Source organism: Camelus dromedarius, chromosome 11, assembly GCF_036321535.1.
Source record: "Camelus dromedarius isolate mCamDro1 chromosome 11, mCamDro1.pat, whole genome shotgun sequence".
NCBI classification, from domain to species: Eukaryota; Metazoa; Chordata; class Mammalia; order Artiodactyla; family Camelidae; genus Camelus; species Camelus dromedarius.
Window position 1 is genome coordinate 51011994 of NC_087446.1, and position 23898 is coordinate 51035891.

The 23898-nt window shown below is 35.1% G+C and overlaps 1 protein-coding gene across 1 annotated transcript in view; it reads left to right on the top strand.

The window, feature by feature from the left end:
* The window catches only part of ARID2 (AT-rich interaction domain 2), a 137094-nt gene that overhangs the window by 96722 nt on the left and 16474 nt on the right, over positions 1–23898 (top strand). Inside the window, exons 15-16 of the mRNA XM_031462714.2 lie at positions 87–2950; positions 10419–10567. Coding sequence (XP_031318574.2) covers positions 87–2950; positions 10419–10567 — 3013 coding nt within the window. The remainder of the gene's footprint in view (positions 1–86; positions 2951–10418; positions 10568–23898) is intronic.

Consider the following 23898-nt stretch of genomic DNA (forward strand, 5'->3'; position numbering starts at 1 on the left):
TTTCTTTTGACTTAGGTAAAATAATTCCTACATTGGAGCTTTTCAGTCATTTAATTATGAATTTTGACTTTTCCCCATATTTTCAGGAATCCCTCATGGACCACAAACTGTAGGAAACCATTTTCAGAGGACTCCTGTTACCAACCAGTCTTCAAGTTTGACTGCAACACAAATGTCTTTTCCAGTGCAAGGTGTTCATACCGTGGCACAGACTGTTTCAAGAATTCCACCAAATCCTTCAGTTCATACCCACCAGCAGCAGAATGCTCCAGTGACTGTCATTCAGAATAAAGCTCCAGTTCCTTGTGAAGTCGTTAAGGCTACAGTAATCCAGAATTCTATACCCCAGACAGCAGTTCCTGTTACTATTGCTGTGGGAGGAGGAGCTGCCCAGAGTTCTGTGGTTCCGAATCACAGCACAGGGCCACAGCCTGTTACAGTTGTAAATTCCCAGACATTGCTTCACCATCCACCTGTGATTCCACAGCAGTCTCCATTGCACACAGTGGTTCCGGGACAGATACCTTCTGGCACTCCTGTCACGGTAATTCAGCAGGCTGTCCCGCAGAGTCACATATTTGGCAGAGTACAGAACTTACCAGCATGTACTTCTACAGTTTCACAGGGTCAACAGTTAATCACCACGTCACCCCAACCTGTGCAGACTTCATCTCAGCAGACATCGGCTGGTAGTCAGCCACAGGACACCGTTATCATAGCACCCCCGCAGTACGTAACGACTTCTGCATCCAACATTGTCTCGGCAACTTCAGTGCAGAATTTTCAGGTAGCTACAGGACAAATGGTTACCATTGCTGGTGTCCCAAGTCCACAGCCCTCAAGGGTAGGATTTCAGAACATTGCACCAAAACCTCTCCCTTCTCAGCAAGTGTCATCCACTGTGGTACAACAGCCTATCCAACAGCCACAGCAGCCTGCCCAGCAAAGTGTAGTGATTGTAAGCCAGCCAGCTCAACAAGGTCAGACTTACGCACCAGCCATTCACCAGATTGTCCTTGCTAACCCAGCAGCTCTTCCAGCTGGTCAGGCAGTTCAGCTAACTGGACAACCAAACATAACTCCATCTTCCTCACCATCACCTGTCCCAGCTACTAATAACCAAGTTCCTACTGCCATGTCCTCTTCTTGCACCCCTCAGTCACAGGGACCACCCCCTACTGTCAGCCAGATGCTGTCTGTGAAAAGGCAGCAACAGCAGCAGCACTCACCAGCACCCCCACCGCAGCAGGTGCAAGTACAAGTGCAGCAGCCACAAGTGCAGGTGCAGGTGCAGCCACAGCAGGCGAATGCGGGGGTTGGCCAGCCTGCTTCTGGTGAGTCAAGTCTAATAAAACAGCTGCTGCTTCCAAAGCGTGGTCCTTCCACTCCAGGTGGTAAGCTTATTCTCCCAGCTCCACAGATTCCTCCCCCTAATAATGCCAGAGCTCCTAGCCCTCAGGTGGTATACCAGGTGGCCAACAATCAAGCAGCAGGTTTTGGAGTGCAGGGACAAACTCCAGCTCAGCAGCTACTGGTTGGGCAGCAAAATGTTCAGTTGGTCCAAAGTGCAATGCCACCCACAGGGGGAGTGCAAACCGTGCCCATCTCGAACTTACAAATATTGCCAGGCCCACTGATCTCAAATAGCCCAGCAACCATTTTCCAAGGGACTTCTGGCAACCAGGTAACCATAACAGTTGTGCCAAATACAAGTTTTGCAACTGCAACTGTGAGTCAGGGAAATGCAACTCAGCTCATTGCTCCAGCAGGAATCACCATGAGCGGGACCCAGGCGGGAGTTGGACTTCAGGTGCAAACGCTTCCAGCCACTCAAGCATCTCCAGCTGGACAATCATCTTGTACTACTGCTACCCCCCCATTCAAAGGTGATAAAATAATCTGCCAAAAGGAGGAGGAAGCAAAAGAAGCAACAGGTTTACACGTTCATGAACGTAAAATTGAAGTCATGGAGAACCCGTCCTGCCGACGAGGAGCCACGAACACCAGCAATGGGGATACAAAGGAAAATGAAATGCAAGTGGGAAGTCTTCTAAATGGGAGAAAGTACAATGACTCAAGTCTACCTCCTTCAAACTCAGGGAAAATTCAAAGTGAGGCTAATAATCAGTGCTCACTAATCAGTAATGGGCCATCATTAGAATTGGGTGAGAATGGAGCGTCTGGAAAACAGAACTCAGAACAAATGGACATGCAGGATATTAAAAGTGATTTGAAAAAACCTCTAGTTAACGGAATCTGTGATTTTGATAAAGGAGATGGTTCTCACTTAAGCAAAAACATTCCAAATCACAAAACTTCCAACCATGTAGGAAATGGTGAGATATCTCCAGTGGAGCCACAAGGGACTTTAGATGCCACTCAGCAAGATACTGCCAAAGGTGATCAGCTAGAGAGAATTTCTAACGGACCTATATTAACTTTGGGTGGCTCGCCATCTGTGAGCAGTACACAGGAGGCTCCAAACGTGGCAGCACAGTCGTTCAGTGGTACTGATTTGCCTAACGGACCTCTAGCTTCAAGTTTGAATTCAGATGTGCCTCAGCAACGCCCAAGTGTAGTTGTCTCACCACATTCTACAACCTCTGTTATACAGGGGCATCAAATCATAGCTGTTCCCCACTCAGGATCAAGAGTGTCCCATCCTCCTGCCCTGTCATCTGACATTCGGTCCACAAATGGCACAGCAGAATGCAAAACTGTAAAGCGGCCAGCAGAGGATAACGATAGGGAAACAGTCACAGGAATTCCAAATAAAGTAGGAGTTAGAATCGTTACAATCAGTGACCCCAACAATGCTGGCTGCAGTGCAACAATGGTTGCCGTGCCAGCCGGAGCCGATCCCAGCACGGTAGCTAAAGTAGCAATAGAAAGTGCTGTGCAGCAGAAGCAGCAGCATCCGCTGCCCTACGTACAGAGTGCGGTCCCGCAGGTGAGTCCTCCTCCTCTCACGTTCCTCTTGCCAGAATCCTGATCTGTCACTCTGGTTTCCAGGGGAAATGCACTGTTCTCCCGTGTCTCACCTTGAAGCGTTAGCTGTGTCAGCTCATCAGTGTCCTCATGCTGCCGTGCTCTTATATTTTTTTCCGTTTTTCGTAATACTAAACAATTTTCAATTGTTAACTTTAGCACATGTTTAAAGAATCTATTTTGTAGACCCAAGTTAGAGAAGCTCTTGTAATCTAACATCTTTTGGAGAATTTAAAAAATGTAACTTAGTCTCCTTTTGGTGTGGGGGTAGGAAGAGGTTTGCTAAGAGTACTCCAGAGGGGAATTTCTGTATTTAATTTTGACATGAGTGTTTTTTTGTGACTCTTTCCACAGTACTTTTGTTTAAAAAAAAAAAAAAAGTGACTCCCATAAGAATCTTATCAAGTGTGTTCTTGTTAAATTTATGTATTGAATTAGTTGCCTTTATTCATTAAAAAGGTTTATTTCTCATAATTTCAATTTGTTTCAGCTCTTGTGATACTTTAAATTTTGTCTCTTACTCCTTTGGTCTACTTTGTTGCTCCTATTCCCTTTTTAATGTCTACTGTCCCATCTCTGCATGGCTTAGTAAATACAGTGTTCTCTAGGATCAGTGCTACTGACTAAATTAAGGGTCCAGTCAGCCTGTAAAGACTTCAAGGACAATCTTGTGTGCTATTTCCTGGATTATGACTTCTTCATTCTCTTTTTCCTGATTACTGCGTGGCCAGAACTTTGTGTGTGTTGCCAGCTCTGCTGCCTCTCTTCTGGCTTGGGCTTTTTCTCTGTACTTGCGATGATGACAAAAGATCTATGGCCATTGTTGTATTGGGACCAAATCTAGACAGCAGGGGAGGGTGGGGGAGCAAAATGAAAGATGGAAACAAAGAATTGCTTGCTTCAGAACACTTCATCCTCTAATATGTATCTTTCTTCATGTGAATGGATAAAGCAGGACAGTGCTGCTCTGGGGGCGTAATGAGATCTTTAATTCATGTGTTAGTAGTGCTTAGATTTGTTTCAGGGCCCCTAAATACGTTGAGTGTCCTTCAGTGGGTATTATATACAAGGCAGTAGTTAATATGGAGTTTTGGTAGAACATACTTTTTTACTCAAGCTTCTTCTGCAAGTTGAGTTTTTCACTTATTTAAGCAAACTAAAAAAATTGTAATAGTGCAACCTCTAACATATAATAAGCATTCAACACATTGAGTTTTATTTTTTTTTTATATTTAATAATTTACCAGTTCATCTTGATTATGTTGACTTGACTCTTTTTTCGCCTCTTAGGCTCCTTTATAATCCTAAAGAGTTATAATAGAACAAGCCAAATTAGAGGAAAAACTCCATTACTGTGGAATTGTTGAATCAACCCTCATTTTTTTGTCCTTAATCTTCCAGTGTGGTTATATTCAGTAATGATACCTAAATAACAAAAAAATGAACAGTATTACTCACCAAGAGTAGGACCTGTATTAGGAACTTAGCACTAAAGGGTTTTCTCATTTGATCCTCTAAGCATCTGTTAGGTAAAAATTGTAGTGACTGTTTTAGACATGAGGCCTCAAGGTGCTAAATAACTCACCCAAGGTTACCAACTAACATGAAGTGGTGCCAAGACTGAAACCTGGGTGTGTGTCTGAAACCAAAACTCAGGCTTTTTACCCATTTCTCCACTATTCTAAAAGATTCCTTTGTAAAGTTCTCAATATCCCTTTTATAACAAACATATTATTTTAACTACTAGAATATAAGATGTGAGTACCACCAAATGATAATTTTAGGATATTAATGCTAAAACTTAACACATTGGACATATATCCATCTAATTCAAGCCATAAAATTAATGTCTTTTATTCATAATCTGAAAAAAATGTATTAAATTTTTATGTATTCTCCCCAAGAATGTAGTTTATTTCAAATAGCTACATTCTTAACATTGTTAATCAACTATACATCAGTATAAATAAATAGCCACATTCTTTATTCCTAAAATTCATATTTGGTTGGCATGTAGAAATTTTAAACTTTGTAAAGAAAAAGAGACATAACATGCATGGTGTCTACAAGAGTGAGAAACAGAAAGACCAGGATTCATATGTGTAGCTCTCAGCACAGTGCCTGCTTCACAGTCTGGCACTCAGTAATGGTGCAAGCGTATTTTATCTTCACGAATAGGATAAAGTACCCACAAAGGCTAAAGAATTATCAGTGATTCAAGATGGCATCCCAAGTCTCCTTTGAAGGCCAGGCTGTCGTGCCTCTTTAAGAGCCTGCTAATAAAAAAACATTTCCACTGTTGCCCAGATTCTTTCCATTTCTTTATGTACTCTCACAGTTGCATTTTTAGACCTTGGTTTGACACTATTTTATTCACTATTTGAATTGGTACCTTAAAAGGACAGATGAAATAGAGGAACTTAAATGTGATAAATGTGATTTTTCAGCCATACCTTACTATTTCCACCATTTCAAGGGGTCTGGATGTTAAGGAGGCACTTTTAACCCAAGAAGGGACTTTGAGACTTGCAAAACGCGCAGGGCTAGAAAGACTGCAGGGAAGTGTCCCTGCTGAAAATGGCCGACAAATAATTCTTTCTGATACCGTTGTTATTTAATCTTTCTTTTCTCAGTTTTGTTCTTTCTGACTCCCATTAATCAGCTGTATTAATTTCATTATAGAAAAAATACCAACAACAAATAAAGGAGAAAATATATGAAAGTAAATGATATAACCATAGATTTTGTATATAAGTAGTATTTAGCTGGGTAGTTTATATAAATACAAAGTAAATTGTACTTCAAGGCAGCATTTCTTTATTCCAGGCTGCTTATTTCCAATGTTACATTTGCAAGGTAAAGTGCAACAATATGGATACTGTTTCCTGCAGCCCTGCTCCTTTCCACTCTTCATGAATTGGTATCTGCTGGAGCCATAAAGCCAGATTAGCATATAAAAGAATAAAAATGAATTAAAAATGGAAGAAAATTAGTTACAAATACTTACCTAAAGACTTGTCTTTTTCAGGAACATATAAAACACATGCTGAATATAGCTGAATATGTTAATCCCGTGATTTGATGCCGTGCCAAATTCTTGTATGTAAAAATAGTTAACTTAAGGATGTACCTACTTAAGGCATTTTAGAGATGCTGCTCGTCAGTTCCCTGTCCTTCCCACACAAGTCATTTCTCATATGGTGCTGTCTAGCACTGGATATTGGCATATTCCTGGTCCCTTTCTTTCTTTGATAGAGTTTAAGGTTACTCAACCCATCAGAAAGCATTTCTGTAGCCTCAAGAGGGCGGCATTTGGCCATAGGCATAGACAATCATTTTAGCAAGAGACACAAGAATGTCATTTTAATTTTTTTTTAAGGAATATTACTGCTTATGGAAAAGAATTTGAAAAAAATATATGTATATGTGTGTGTATGTATTTATATGTATCACTGACTCGCTTTGCTGTATACCTGAAACTAACATTGTAAATTAACTACACTATTAGATTTATAGACTTGTACTAGTACAGTGTAAAAATTAAAAAAGGCATTGCCACTAAACATAATTTTTTTATACATTTCAATGTTTTCTTACAAAACAGGCTTGGTATGTATTGATTATCTGAATTTATACTTAATGAAAGGAAAACACTTGATAGTTTGAGAAAATGAGGGAGTATTAGAGCAGAAAGAGTTTTAGATATTATCTTGTCCAAAACCCTCATTTTTAAGAGTTGAAGTAATCTTCCCACACACAGAAAGATCTCATTTCTGATGATTTCTATTATTGTATTAATTCTGTTCTCTAAAGATCTATACTATATCTAGACTGAGTTAGTCTCTTTTACATCATTTAGAGTAAATCTAATTCTTGTTCCTATAAGCACTTAAAAGTGTCTTTCCTTCCTCTCTCCTTACTTATCTCTTCTTTAGAGTATATTTTCTTAATTCTTTCAGTTAGACCTTAGGTGTCATATTGTCTGGTCTGTTCATCATTCTGTTTGTCTCAACCAATTCCATTTACTAAGTAGCTTTCAAAATGTGTAGCTAGATTTGAACACAGTATTTCATTACTAAGTAAGGAATTTATTTTGAGAAGAATAAATTATGACTGTAGTTTTTCTAACACAAATTGAATGCTAAAATTTTAGTCTTATTCTAAGGCTTTTAAAGCTTAATATTAATAAGAAAGTAAGCATTAAAGAACTTAAGATATTGAGTTCTAGATCAGAAAATGTTATCCATATAATTAGAATTTTTAGCTGTAATTTACTCTTTAAAAAATAATAAAGGAAGGCAAGATTATAACTTCTTAATTTTAACAAAAAATACCTTTGCCAAAAACAAAACTGCTACATTAACATTTTTAGATAATTTTACATTACAAAAGGAATCACATTCATTCTTTGGGTAATTTTACCTTTTTGGTCACACAGTACTGGAGATGTCCTATAAAATGAAAAATTAGTTCTTTCTCAATAGAGTAAGGAATATACCTCAAAAGTGATCATTCCAAAAAAAACATGACTTTGAGACCTACTTTTACATTGATATTTGAGTTAGAGTTATGGCTAATGATGGGGCAGTTCACAGTACGCAATAATGTTAAGAAAAAGTAAAATTTTATATCCTTAAAGAAATATATTTTGCATCTCATGTAGAAAACCTAGTTCTTAAAACATAATTTATGTGGTACTTGGAAAAACATGCAATACAATACAAGCAACCTATTTAAAAAGTAGCTTTGTTGAAAGAAATGTGTATCTTTTTAATATAGGAGGAAACCTAAAAATATTAACTCCTATGATCAAAGAAAATATGTCTTGGAATTTCTCACTTGATACATTCTATAAGTACTTTAATTCTTTTTGTTTCATTGATATATTTAGCTCTATTTAATTTTCTTGTTGTCATTTGTTTACTTTTTACTGTGAAAAATTTTAAATATACACAAAGGTAGAGCCAGTAAGCCTCCGTGTCTCCAAGACCTAGCTTTAAATATCACCATTTTGCCTTTTTAGTTTCATCTATTCTCCATCATTATTTTTTCCTGAAGTACTGAAGTAAATCCCAAATATTACTTTGTTTCACCAGTGAATACCTTAGTGTATATTTATATATGTAAATATATATATATATCCATAATATCAAGTCACACCTAACAAAAGTAGTAGTTTCTTAATATTATCTGACACCCAGTTCATGCTCAGTGTTCCCTAATTTTCTTTAAAAATGTGGTTTTTAAACAGTTTGTTCGAATTAGGATCCACAAGCTTTCTACACATTGCATTTGGTTAATATGTCTCTTATTCACTTTTAATTTAACAGCTTGGATTAACTTCAGTCATCCTTGCCACATCCCTCATTAATCATTAACAATTGGGGTTAAAATACCCTATGATTCCTTGTTACTAAATTTTCTGTGTGACACAACTAAGAGTTTCACGATGAAGGAAAAAATAGGATAGAACTTTGTACTTATACAGAAATAAGCTTAATTTACAAATATGTGACAAGATAGTCAATAAAATACTTCAAGTAAATGGTACTGGTGTAGGGAACCAGAAAGTTCATTCTGAGGGAATTCGATAGCTCTGACAAATTTACCCATTAATTAAAATTCTAGGATTGTATTTATAACTGTCACTTTTCAATATTTGTATTTGGCTCAAACTGATCCTCTTGGTTACTCCTACTTACTAGAATTTCCTGGATTTTTAGTGCAATATTTTCATTTCAAGGAAACGATTTGACTAATTTTTTGGTAAATAGATTGGTTCTAATGTTATCTTCCCTTCCTTTCTCTCTGACCCTCTTTTTTCCCCACCCCACAGCCCCACTTCTGCTTTCTCACTGTTAGTCTTCATGGCTTTGAGAATTCGCAGGTGAATGATTGTCAGATCCATGTTTCCAGCTTTAATTTTTATTGAGGATAATTGTGCTTATTGATCTGTCACTGTTCCCAAAGTGAACTCATCATCTTTCCTCCAAAAATATGGTTTCCCTCTAGACTTCTCTGTTAGCATAAGTAATAGTAGTAACAGTTACCACTTAGCGAGAATCTTGAGCTAGGCTCTTCATGTATAGGTTCTCTAGTCTTCTCACCGTCCCAGAGGTTAGATTTTATTACTTAACATCTTACAGATGAGGGAGTTGAGGATCAGAGAGGTTAAGTAGGTTGCCCAGGGTCACATAGCTAGTTAAGAGGCAGATTGAAATTTTAAGTAAGTCCATATCCCATCCATGATGCCTGTACTGCCCTAAAATGCATGTTTTTCATGCATGGATGTGTTTTCTTACAAATATTATAAAATCATAGGACTGGGACCCTGTTATAGAAACAACTTCAGTCACATTCCAAAGTAGATTTTTTTTCTTGGAGCTTAGAACTCAAAGTTCTTATGAGTTCACATTTCTGAAAACTTTTTCTTTTAGCATTTTATTTTCTTTCTTTTTTCATTTTTATGCTATTGCCTTACATTTTTGTGTTATGGCTTTCAATAATATATTTTCAGCAATTTTTAACTTAGTTTTGCTCCACTATTTCCAGTAATACCTTATAAATAAATATATTTAATATTTTCCCAAAGTTTAAGTGTATTGCCTAATGCTTTGAAAATGGTGTGGTACCATTTTTGTGAGAAATTTAATATTGTTTTTCTTTGTGGTATATATGTTATGAATGAAATCTGAGTTAATGCTTCAAAGGAAATGTGTTGCCTCAAATTATTTTAAGCTACATTATAATTATTATATGTTTTTCAGAGAGGTGGATGGGATTTAGAGGAGAAAAAAATGGAGCTTATGTTTTAAAGGCTTATGCCTGCAGTTAGAATCCTTTTACTTGTAAGAGCAACTTTAAAGACTAAAGTTGTTAGTTAAAATAGCATTTACTGTAACATAATTTTTACAACATTCTACTTATATGGTTATATCATTTCTAATGTATGAAATCTTCTTTGCTTTTTACTATGTATTGTTTTATGTTATTCATTCAAATCTAAAAGGAAATATTATAAAAGAAATAATTTGCAGTTGGTTTTTTTTTTTCTTGTGAAGAATATATGTAAATAAATCAAAAGGGTGCATTTGTAATATATTTTTTCTTGTTTTAATCTAAATTGTGTTTGTACCCAATTTTGTTAATATAAAAAACCTTAATTCTAAATAATATATATTCATGGCAATAATAACAATATGATTTTGCCTCTGTGATTCATATGAAATGAATTTGACTTCTTAAATATATTTGTAAAATTTGTTATCTTTTTAAGGAGTTTCTGAAAAATAATCATTAAAACTACAAATGTGAATTTTATAGTTGGAAGTGCTTAACTATCAATGTAATCAAGTTTATAAGCCTATACTGTAAGATAAGAACATTTTTCAGTGTCATTTCACAAACTGTGTGGTTGTGCTTTTTCACAGAACACTCCTGTGACACCTTCACCAGCTGCACAAGTGCAGAGCCAGCCCAGCGGTTCTCAGCCTTCTCCCTTCAGTGCATCTAGTCAACACGGAGAACCAGTGAGAAAACCTGGTCACAACTTCATGTGTCTGTGGCAGTCTTGTAAAAAGTAAATGGCAACTTTATTTGATACACAAATGTTCTTTATTCTGGAATGCTTTTGTATTTAGATTTCTGTCATCTGTAGTTTCATGAAAATTTTCTTTGGAAACCACTAACTTCTAGCAAAAATATTTTATGTTAAAAGTGATATTTATGTAGATCCCATGGTACCTAAGCTAAGAAATGTATGTAAGTGGTGGAAAGAGCTTCACTGCCTAATGGTAATTATTAAAGAATGTTTCACTGTTAGTTTTTAACGAAAGAAAATCAGTCAAGGATTTGATTATATCTGGCTATGAAAAGAGATAGGTTTTTAGAGGTGATTTGAAGTTAGTGGCAGCTGTAGAATTTCTATACAACAGAAACTTAAAGGTAATAATCTGTTAGGAACAATGATTTGTCTTAAATAACTGAGATGAGCAGTGACTGGACTTGAACTTACTGAACAGGGCTTTCTTAAACTTGAAGGAAAACTTGAGAATAAAATTGTTTAAGCTAAAATCTCAGTTCCTTTAACAGTACTCAGCTAAGAAGCTTTGCCCTGTCACTTTTTAGAGCTCTAGGACTAAAACACTTGCCTTCATAGACAATAATATCCTTCATTTCATAGATCTCACCGATTACCTTTCACTTTTCCTAAGTAACTACAGTAATTACCATATCCTTTTAAAGTTATATTTACTATTAATAAATTTTTGTGATATAGATACTATATTTCACTGTAAACTTTATATACAGATTTGTAGTAAGATTGTGGCTATCAGTGTAGCCTGGGGATTATTGATAGTACGCAAAGTATCTTTGGACAGTACGTATCAATCTCAACCCAGTAGTGAGGTCATGAAATCATTTTGGCAGGTCTACGAGGAAGGTTTTGCTTGTTTTTCTTTTCAGTGAAAAAAGTGAATAAAATATATCAGATTCCATTATGTTGGTAAGGGTAAGTATTGTTTCCAGTTATGTATGCATATAATATGTATGTGTGTATGTAGGTCATAATGTAAAATCTGCCAGAAAGTTTGTTTAAAATGCTTTAGGTTGTCTCAGATTATTTCCTTCATTTATTTAATTCAACCATCTTTTTTGTTTATTTGTTTAAACGTTGTTAAGTTAATTTAAAACTTTTTTCACTGATGTCAAATTTTGTTCTTTCCCCTATTTTTGAGATTCTGTTTTTATTTTTCCATAGCAAATAGTAGCCAATGGAGTAGGTAGTCAGTTAATGCTGTTTGTTGACTAAACAGTTTGAGAATAGCTGCTTTAGATGAAGGGTTTAGAGTATTTCAAGAAGAAAAAAAAATTGCTGGAAGAATTAGTGAACCCAAGTGTGCAGCAGTTTCCCATCTTGCTAGTAGAATAAGTGTTACAGAATTTGATGACACCTCTTCTTTTCTGGAAGGGATAGACTCAACAAGACTTCTTAGACCCTATCAATTTTCAAAGCCATTTTTAGATACTGAATTGGTAATGTGTTCAGTTTGATTCTAGGAAGTAGAAACACGAAGCTTAGAAACACTAAGCTTTCAGGGAAGCAGATCCAAAAAACAAGTAAATTCCAGTTTAAATTACTGTAAAGAGATAGTTTTATAGCATTATTGGCAGCATAATGGACAGTTAATGTAATGCTGGGATGGTTAGAAAAGTTTCACTATAGACATTGCTTTTGAGTTGGGTATTAAAGAGTGAATAGGAGTTTGTCATGCATAATAGTCCCAGTTAGAATAGCAAGTGCAGGGAATTAAGGAAGGAGCTAGTTATGACCATCCTAGGATATTAAGAGCATAAGGACATGAAGAGAGTAAAGAATTTTATTATAGTGGTCCCTTCATATCTGCATCTAAGGATCCCACCAACCATGAATCAGAAATATTCCCCCAAATGGAAAGTTCCAAAAAGCAGAACTGGAATTTGCAGTACACTGGCAACTATTTCTGTAGCATTTACATTGTATTAGGTATTATAAGTAATCTAGAGATGATTTGAAGTATACAGGAGGATATGCTTAGGCTATATGCAAATATTTCACCATTTTATACAAAGGACTTGAGCATCTGCAGATTTTGGTATGCAAGGGGGACCCGGAACCAGTCTGCAGTGGATACCAAGGATGACTGTATACATTTTCAGTTTCAATTTCGGGAGGAAAAATACATGTCATAGCTTTTGTCCCTAAATGGCTATGCTTTAATTTCTTTCATATAAGATTAAGAATATTAAGAATCTTTCTTTTTCTATCAGATTTAGAACTGAAATTATTTCCTTCACTGATGTATTATTGTCAAATGCAAAGTTGGAATTATTGAATACTTTTTTCTTTGCATGGAATTTAAAGAGACTTTGGGTATACATTTAACTTGGTTATAGTTCTGTGGTAGAACCATACTTTACATGGTCTTTTTGTAGTTGTAATTCTTCTTTTTTATGTATAATATAGATTCTTTTCTTTTTCTTTTCTTTATTTATTAAATTTTTAGTAATTTTATTATTTTTTAACATTTACTGAGCCTTGCTCGATTTTATATTTTTCAAATTTTTTTGGAGAGGGAAGTAATTAGGTTTGTTTAATTATTTTTTTCATACTTCACTTTATACATGAAACTAAATTACAGTTGGATCAAAAAGTTAAAATATTAAAGTAGCAGAAGGCAACAAAGTACTATGAGTACTATTTATACATTATTATTAACTGAAGTCCATAGTTTCCATTAGGATTCACTCTGTGTGTTACATAGTTCTGTAGATTTTGACCATGCATAATGTCATGTATCCACCATTATAGTATCATACAGAATTCTGTTACCACCCTGAAAATCTCCTGTGTTTCACCTATTTGTCTCATTACTGCCACCCCTTCTAACTCCTGCCAACTACTGATTTTTTTTTTTTTTAATATCTCTGTATAGTTTTGGCTTTTCCAGAATGTCATATAGTTGAAAGCTATGCAGTATGTAGCCTTTTCAGACTGGCTTCTTTCACTTTATTTAAGGTCCTCCATGTCTTTTGTGGCTTGATAGCTAATTTTTATTGCTGAATAATATTCCATTGTATGGATGCACCAGTTTGCTTATCCATTCAACTGTAGAAGGACATTTTGGTTACTTTCGGTTTTGGACGATTATAAATAAGGCTGCTATAAACATTTGTATGCAGGGTTTTCGTGCACATAATTTTTCAACTAATTTGGGCAAATATTTAGGATGACAATTGCTTGATCATAGGTAAGACTAACTTTAGCTCAAGATTGAAAAAAACTGTCAAACTATTTTCCAAAGTGGCTACACCATTTTGCATTCCCACCAACAATGAGGGCTCTTGTTGTTCCATATTCTCAGCCAGCAATTGATACTGTCAGTTTTTTAGATTTTAGCCATTCTAGTAGATGTGCCATCTATATCTCTGTTATTTTAATTTGTGTTTCCTTAATGACAGAAGATGATGAGCATCTTTCCATATGCTTATTTACCATCTGTATATCATCTTTGGTGGGGTGCCTGTTTGGATTTAGCTTTTAATTGGGCTGTCTGCCGAGTTTTTAGTAATCCGTGGGTGTTAGATTTTGTCAGATGCTTTTCCTACATCTACTGTTACGATTATGATTTTTTTCTTCTTTTAGGCTATTGATATGATGGGTTATATCAATTAATTTTTGAATGTTGAAGCAGCCTTCCATACCTACAATAAATAAATAAAATAAATAATTTTTTTTTCCAGTTTAGCTTAAGATATTGTTATTCAGTGCTCTCACAGTTGGCCTCAGTGGCCTCAAGGTACGGGGCCAACAGTGACAAAGTGCGTCATTCATTTTTCATTAGTACACAGATCTTTTTATACATTGTTTGCTGATGTTTTTCTTGGTGATTTTTACATCTGTGTTTATGACAGATACTAGTCTGTATTCTTCTGTCTTTGTGGGGTTTAGTCCTAGGGTAATGCTGGCCTCAGAGAATGAATTAGGAAGCATTCACTCTGCTTCCATTTTTTTGTAGGGTTTATAGAGAACTTGTATCATTTCTACCTTAAATGCTTGGTAGAATTTCCCAGTGAAACTATCTTGGCCTAATACTTTTTTTGGAAGGTTATTAATTTATTGATTCACTTTCTTTAATAATTAGAGGCTTACTCAGATTACCTTTGTGTGAGTTTTGGCAGATTGTATATTTTAGAGAATTGGTCCACTTCATCTAAGTTACCAAATTTGTGGCATAACGTTACTTATAATATTCCTTTATTAGCCTTTTAATATCTGTGGGCTTAGTAGCAATAGCACTCCTTTCATTTCTGATATTAGTGATTTGTGTTTTTTTCTTTTATTCTTGGTTAAACTGGCTAAAGGTTTATCTCTTTTATTGATCTTTTCAAGGAACCGACTTTTGGTTATGTTGATTTTCTCTATTGATTCCCTGTTTTCATTTAATTGATTTCTGCTCTGATTTTCATTCTTGCTTGCTTTGAGTTTATATTGCTCTGTCTTTCTCTAGTTCCCAAAGTGGAAGCTTAGATTATTGATTTTAGGTCTTCTTCTCTAATGCAAACATTTAATGCTATAACTTTTCCTCTGTATACTAAGTTAGCTATATCCCACAAATTTTGATGTTATATTCATTTTCATTTAGTGATATCTAGTTTAATTTCATTGTGATCTGAAAGCATACTTTATATGATTTCTGTCTTTTAATTTGTTAAGGTGTGTTTTATATCCCAGAATGTGGTTGGTCTTGGTGAATGTCCACATGAACATGAGAAAAATGTGTCTTCTGCTATTGTTGGATGAACTATTACATAAATGTCAATTAGATCCAATTGATTAATGGTGCTGGTTGGGCGAACTGCATCCTTGCTGAGTTCTGCCTGCTGGATCTGTTGGTTACTGATAGGGGTGTGCTGACCTCTCCAAGTGTAATGGTGGGTTTGTCTATTTCTCCTTGCAGTTCTGTCAGATTTTGCCTCATGTTTTGATGCCTTGTGTTAGGATCATATACGTTAAGAATTGTATGTCTTTGAGAAGAACTGACCTCCTTATCATTAGGTAATGTCCCTCATAATATCCTTGTTCTTGTCTATTTTTTCCTGAAATTAATGTAATTAATCCAGCTTTCTTTTTTTTTTTATTAGTGTTACCATGGTATATCTTTTTCCTTCCCTTTACTTTTAACGTATGTCTTTATATTTAACTACACATTTTTTTAATTTATTCTGCCAATCTCTTTGTCTTTCAGTTGTATTTAGACCATTCACATTAAACTGACTATTAATAGAGTTATGTTAATATCTATCACATTTGTAAATATTTTCTGTTTATTTCACTTGTTTTTGTTTCTTTCATCTTCCCATGTTATTCTGTTTTTTTTAGTTTTGAGTACTTTACATGGTTCCATTTTCTCCTCTCTTAGCATATCAGTTATACTTCTTGGAAAATTTTTATGGTTGTCCTAGAGTTTGAGGTATATATTTACAACTACTCTAAGTGCACTTTCAAACAACAGTATACTACTTCATGGATGTTTTGCGTACCGTAGAGTATTCTTCTTTCCTGGTGTCCTGTATGCCATTGATGTCATTCATTTCACTTATCCAAAAGCTATAGTCACTAAATACATTGTTGCTGTCATTTTAAACAACCGTTCATATATTAGATCAGTTAAGAGTCAGAAAAATAAAATATTTTATTTTATCTCCACTTATTCCTTCTCTAACACCCTCTTTTCTTTATATAGATCTGAGTTTCTGATCTTTCTTTCAAGAACTTCATTTAACACTTCTTGTAGGCAGGTCTGCTGTGCAAATGCACTCAGGTTTTGTCTGTGAGAAAGTATTTCTCCTTCACTTTTGAAAGATAATTTTGTGGACATAAAATTTTAAGTTGGTGAATCTTTTTCTTTCAGCACTTTAAATATTTCACTCTACTCTTTTTCCGTGCAGGGTTTCTCAAGAGACATCCAGTATAATCTTACCTTTGCTCTTCTCTCAGTAAGGTGTTTTTTCCTCTGGCTTCTCTCAAGACTTTTGTCCTTCATTTTTAGCAGTTTGAATATGATATGCATAAGTGTAGGGGGTTTTTTATTGTTGTTGTTGTTTCTAACATTTATCCTACTTGGTGTTCTCTGAGTTTCCTAGATCTGTGGTTTAGTGTGTCATCAATTTTGGAAACTTTTCAACCACTCTTACTTCAAATATTTCTTCTCTTTTTTCTCTTTCCTCTCTTTCTGCTATTCCCAGTACACATGTTACACCTTTTGTAATTGTCTCACAGTTCCTGGATAGTCTGTTTCCATTTTTTTTTTCATTGCTTTTCCTCTTTATTCTTCAGTTTGGGAAGTTTCTATTGACATATCTTCAAGCTCACCAATTCTTTCTTCTGCCATGTCCAGTCTACTGATGATTACATCAAAGGCATTCTTTATGTTACAGTATTTTCTATTTCTAGCATTGTTTCTTACCATTTTCATTTCTCCGCTTATGTTACCCATCTCTTCTAATATGCTGTCAATTTTTCATTAGAGCCTTAGCATATTAATTATAATTATTTTAAATTCGCAGGCTGATAAGTCCAGAATCTCTGCCGTGTCTGAATCCGGTTCTGATGCGTTGTGTCTTCAATCTGTGGTTTTTGTTTTGTTTTCTTTTAACATTTAGCACGCTTTGCAAGTTTTGTTAAAAGCCGAACATGTTTTATCAGTTAATAGGACTGAAGTAAATAGACCTTTAGTGTGAGTTTTATGTTTATCTGGCAAGGAGTTATGCTTTGTTTAACGTTTGCTATTGTATTTGGGTTTCCTTAGAAACCCCTTTAAAAATAGAGTCTGTATCTTACAACTCTCTCAGTTGTAATCCACAGTTATCATTACTGAAGCTGTTGATGTGCTGGTACGGTGTTGCAGAGGGGAAGCATTCTATAACCTCATGATTTAAATCTCACTTTTTAAAATTTTCAAGTCTAGAGGCTATGACTGAAGAGAGTTTTTTAGCCTTTATTTTTCTCCCCTTTTGCGAGACAGGGAGTCTGAAGGGTCTCAAGTTATCTGATTACTCTTCCCTTATGTCAGATAAGGCTCTGGTAAAGTAATTTTTCTTGAGGGCATGCCTTCATTAAGGAGAAAAGAACACTCTGGGCATATTTAAAAATGATTACTTTCTTCCTCTCCCTGCTGGAAGTGCTAGGGATTTTTTTGCCTCCATTCTTCACCATGAGAACCTGCGTTCCTGGAAGCAGAACTCAAAAAACTGTGGGCTTCCCCACAGACTGGCCTGTCAGGAGTTTTTGCCTTTTGGGATAGTCCCTACCAGGCCTCCATCAGCTCATCAGTTACTGCTCAGTATTCCTACCACTTACTGACCAGCAATTATTTGGGATTCTTTGTATTCAACTCTTGGTCTAGTTTTCAGGGAAACAGTTTGCCTTGTGACCTCAGTTCTCTGATGATTTTAAGAAGAGTTGTTAATATTCATTTTGATTAGCTTTTTTTTTGTTCTACGGATGGGGGTGATAACTTCCAAGCTCTTTATTTGAGCAAAGACTAGAGGTCCTTATTCTTACTTACTTACTTACTTATTTATTTGGAAGGGTGGGTAATTAGATTCATTTATTTATTTAAGTAATGGAGGGACTGGGGACTGAACCCAGGACGTTGTGTGTGCTAAGCACACTCTACCACTGAGCTATACCCTCCCCCCTAATTCTTTATTCTTATTTATATATTGTCAGCATAATGTTAACTGTTAGTTCATAATTGAAATATAAAATGTGTGATTACATTTTGTCTTTTTTTTTTTTTTAAAGAAAAGATACCCCCCAAATTCCCTGTAATAAAAAATTCCCATGAACTGCTTTTTAAATTGTGAGTATTTGGAGAATAGCACTCAGTGCCTCTGGGTAGCAGGAACTCACATTCATTGTTTTTACTACTGTGCTTCTTGGCCACGGGGTTCTTTGAATGGGCAGTGTCAGGATTAATGAGAAGTTGGAGCGAGCCCCTCTAGCTCACTTTAACTGTAGGATTTGTGCTTACTGCTTTCTGTATAAGGGTTTTAGGTCATATTTTGTTTGCAAAAATGGTTCTACTGCTATAAAGACATTTGAAAGCCATGTTTTCAGTGTGTTTCTCCTCATAGAGGCCTCGTTTGTAGCCACTACCGAAATGATGGAAATTTCCCTCCCTTTGGGAGAGATGGAGTCTCTGTTGTATTTGTATTTAGAATTGTGTCACTAAAGGTCAGACCAGAAATTTAGAAGATCTCAAATTTATTCCAAACACTCATTTCCAGTGGAAGCTGTTCTGCATAGGAACCAGGGACGTTTATTTGTCCTAATAAACCTGATATTCTCTAACCACCCTGGGATCTCCTCAGGTGATGTTGAGGTTCAAACCTCTGAGTTCCTGCTAAGCCTTATACCCTTGTAGTTCCTCCTAAAGATTCTAGCATAGGTTTTACTACTCCTACTATACAAACCTGAATAATACTTTTGTATCAGGATGAAGTTTAAATAACAGTTGGTCTCATGGGAAATTACAAAATAACAACAACCATCAACCTCACTGTATGTCACAAGTGAGTAAAAATTTAAAGCTACTAGAATATGTATTCTTGATAAAGGTGCTTCTACTTCATCTTGAAATATCATCCAAAATTCATGGTAAATTTTTAATTTTTTCTAGTAACTAGTTTCAGAAATATTTTAGTCATCTTAAATAGTAAAATGAAAAAAAATGAAATATTTAACAAGAACTGATGGACGTTTTATACATTTTATTTAATGTAAAGGAGCGTCTGAAGACCAACTGAGTGTAATACATAAAACGACCATCTTGGTTATGTAACAGTGTTTGATAAGTAAGATATTAAGAGTATAAATTTGTAGATAACTGTGCCTTCATCAGTAACTGCTTACTTCTAGTTAAGGTACAGTTTAAGTTGAAATTAATAAGATTGATCAACAGCTTGGGTTACATGGAGTAGGGGAATGAAATTCATTTTACAGCATCTTTTGTCTAAATTTCGTGGTCATAAAACTAGAAGATATCTTCAGAGGGTTGATACTTTGACCTCTGAAAGTTTTTTTGTATTTGCACAATGTCTGGCACATAAAAGACTTTTAATTAATATTTGTTGAGTACGTTAAATAATGAAGATTAACTAGCTTGATTCTCTAGTCAGCAGTTCTTTGCTGACCTAGCCTATTGGCATCATGCCTTTTCAGTCGTTAAGAAGGTAACAGTTCATCATCTTGCTATTTTTACCTTTATGAAAGATTTTATTTAAAAGCTCTAGAATCCCAGAATATTTTACTAAAATACCTAATAAGCCCTTATAAATGTGAGGTTAATTTCATATAATAGTATTTTTGATAACATTTTGAGGAGTATGTGTTCCTTGGGTCTTGACTATTGATCTGCCATAAATAAAAAGTATTTTTAGGAAAAGTTTTAATTTCCTCCACAGTTTATGACAGAGGTTTTTTTGTTTGTTTGTTTTGACTTTTGTCTTTTTTAAAACCTTAGTTACTTCATTCTCCCAAACACTGACTACCAAAGACTATAAAGATGATGCCTGAAACCAAAAAGTTACATACCATGAAACAAATTTGCCAAATTCTATTGAAGTCCTTTTCAGTGTTTAGTTAGAATATTTAGGAAAAGAATTTCCTAGGGTGAGAATCTAGCCTGTAGTTTATTAATAACCCTTATTTCTTCTTTGGAAACTGTGTACAAAATAAAGAGAATTAAGTACCAATGCTAATCTCAAACCTAGACTTCTTTGAGAATTTGCTGGCATTTAAAAAAAATTTATAGCATCATAGATACTGTGTATAAAAGTGTAGTGCCTCAATTTTTACCTAGTAGGAAATTTATACACACATTATCCAAGTAAACAATCCTATATCCTAGTATAGTAGGGAAAAATCAGGCCTTTAGTGTTAGACATTTAACGTGCGTCTAACCCCATGTTCCGTGGCTCTTGAAAGTTATAAAAACCTTGAACGCTTATTCCCTCAGCAGTAAATTGGGGATAGTTTTGCCTTCTTCAGAGAGCCATCATAGAAATCAGATAGGATGATGTTTGTGAGTATACCAGATACAGAGTAAGTCCTGAACAAACAGAAGGTCGGGTAGGGGAGGTACTTCTCACGGTGCAGCTTTGTCAAGAACAGTGTGAGTTGGTATACTGCATGGCTTTCAGGCAGTTCAAGTGAGTGACCAAAGTCTCAAATTCACTTGTATGCTTTATTTATCTCATTAAAAACACACAAATACACACATCGCCACTTATTTTTATCTCCAAGCTTATGTTTAGTTCATTAACTATAATACTGCAATGCCTAAATTGTGCAAATCTGCTTCCATACTACTTGTCAAATATGAGCTATTGTTTTAGCCCATATTCAGATTTTAGTGGAGGGTTCACATTTTAAAAGCATATTTAAACAAGATCCCTGAGAGTACATTTTATATTTTGCTATGTAAAATATGTGACTGCATCACAGAACAGTGGGTTAGTAGGATTTGGTGCTGGAGGATCAAACAGCAAATACAGAAATCCTTTTCTCTTTTAGTTATTAGCAGTATTACTATTACTGATATTTTGTTATATTATTGATATTGTTACTTATTAGAAGGTAAGGAGGCAGAACCAAAGTCAGTTGGTTTTGCCTGTCCTCCATTGGCACCCCCTTCATCTCTTTGAGATGTTTACCATAATTTGAGTGGTACTGGGAGTCAGGACATCTTTTCCCCTCCAAAGCCAAAAAAAAAAAAAAAGGCCAAATACTTGCTTCTTTCCTCCTTTGGCAGCTGAGGAAGTCAGTCAGTTGTTCCTGTCTGTCACTTTGAATCAGGACTGAATGGGGCAGAGAAACTGAGAGTGGAGAATTCATTCCTGTAGTAACAGCATTGTTTAGTTTCCAAAAACACAGATACCAATTTTGGGCTGTCCAGTTTGCATTTGTAATTTTTAGTCCTGTATTAAAGCATTAAATTAAATTAATAGTGAAGTTAGTCATCTTTTTACATTTTGAATTTTTACAACTGGATATAATAATATTGGGTGTAGTCTCCGAGCACGGTGGTTGTTTTGGGCTTTCCCCTCCCCAAATTTTAGCAGCTTTTTAATAAATCTTTGCATACAAAATAATACATATCTTTGACATTTCTATTGCCATAGAATATTATCTATGTAGAACAATTAGATGTCAAGGGTTGAAGTAAAAGTTAATTGTTATACAACTAATAATACAGCTTTTTTAAGTGAAAATATATTTGCAGTGTAGATTTTCTGATACATATTCTCATTTATGTGCATTTATTAACATTTAAATGCACATCTTGCTTTTAAACTGAAATTTTCCTGCAAAATACATATCCCATGTGTTTTAAGTCAAATTAAAATTTTTTTGCAGCAGGAGGGCTATTAAGAGGGACATGGAATACTTTTTGGTCATTAAACAAAAATAGCCTGCCAAGAATTTGAGCAATTAAAACAACTCTAAATGAAACTATCTGAACTGAAGTGCTGTTTTCAGCCCTCTTAGTTGTGTTTTAAAGACAAAGGAAACAATCTTAGCGTTACAGTTACAGATGTTTGTTTTTAAATCATTCTTTTACATATGGTGAATTATTAAAATATCATAATATATAATGTGTTATTATTAATATATATAGCTTCCTGCATAGATTTCAGGCTTTTAAATAATAAAACCTTAAGGTGGTAGAAAAAGCATGCTTTATTTACTTCATTTATGTTTTCATGATGCCTAAGAAACTGTTTGATGGTAGGAAAAGGGATAATAATAATCATGGTATAAATTACACCAATAAAGTAATAGTTTTTGGCTTTTAAAAGTTCTGATAGAACGTGTTTAACCTGAAGTGTTTGCTTAGGGTAGTTGGGGTCAGGAAACTTGGACCTAGTAACCTTATGTGAATAATTTGTTCAGTTGAACCAAACGGCTTTTCACTAGGGTAAATGAAAAAAGAATTTGGCTGAAAGGGATTTCACTGAAAGAATAAAAGCCAATCCTGAGCTATAGATCGAATTCTTTAAGTGATGAATAAAGGACTAGCTACTATAAATTGTATTGATGATGAAACTGAAAATAATATATATTTTTGAAAGGTGGCCAATGACTGCGAAAAAAAAGTGTCAGATATAGTTACTGTAATAAATGTATTAGGTATTAATTAAATTTTATACCACTTTGCCAGATGCTATAAATCTAGTTTCTATCTTTTGTGAAAAGTGTTTCTGTTGTTTTAGTTGGAGTAGCATATAGATTGTTACACTTAAGTATAATATTCCGTAGAAAAGAAAAGATAGAAGATGCAAAAGAAGGGATGGTTTATGGAGGAGCACAGTAGAATCCAGTATGTAAGTGAAGGAGTTAACCCTGGAAATAGTGGCCACTTCTGGCTCATATCCAAAGGGAGGAAAGTATGAATGATGACAATTTTTAATATAGAGAAAGAGGAAGTTAAGAATAATAGGGTAAACTTGAGTTCTTTCAGTAATAAGCCTTTTTCCCCCAGAGATATAAAAGTCCCTCGGTTCACAAACTCACACTAATACAGGTAAAGACAAGCTCAAAAATAGTAAGATAGAGGTTCAGTGTTTACCAAAGGTGAAAAATTCAGAGCAGTTTCTCTGGGGAGTGTTTTCAGGAGCAGAAATTAGTAAAATGAGTTGTGAGTAATGGGGAGGGTCACTTGATAATAAGGAGCATTCACTTGGAGGTGGACTAAAATTTACTGAGCAAGGCTTGACAGTTTAGGAATATTGTGGGAAAGATCTCAGGGTAGATGACTGGTAAGATGAGCAAGTTTAAAAAAACAGAGGCTACTAGTGCTTACCACCGTGACCCTGCTTCTGCTGACCATGATGGTAACAGCTTTCAGTTACTGTTGGCATGCTGTTTGCCAAATAATTTTATATGTATCACCACATTTAAGCCTCACAACCACCATGAAAGCTAGATTACTAGTAAGTAAAATGAATTTTAGTGCTTCCAACCTATGGTTGTGCCCTCAAACTGTGTGTGTTGGGGGGGGGCACCATTCACATTGTACATGCCAGAAATTATTTATTACAACACTTTTGCAGCAGATAGCAATAAAGGATCCTAAAGGAAGGGCATTCTTTTAATTTGTACATGGCACCATAGAGCCTTACTGTGGCAGCAGTATATAAAACTGTATTAGAAATGGACCCTGTTTTGTTTAAAAACACATATACACGGAGAAGGCTTAAGAGACATACACCAAAAGGTTAGCAGTCTGGATATTTGAATCACAGGGAATTTTTATTTTCATTCAGATGCTCTTTTGAAATTTTTTTGATATCTTTAAATGA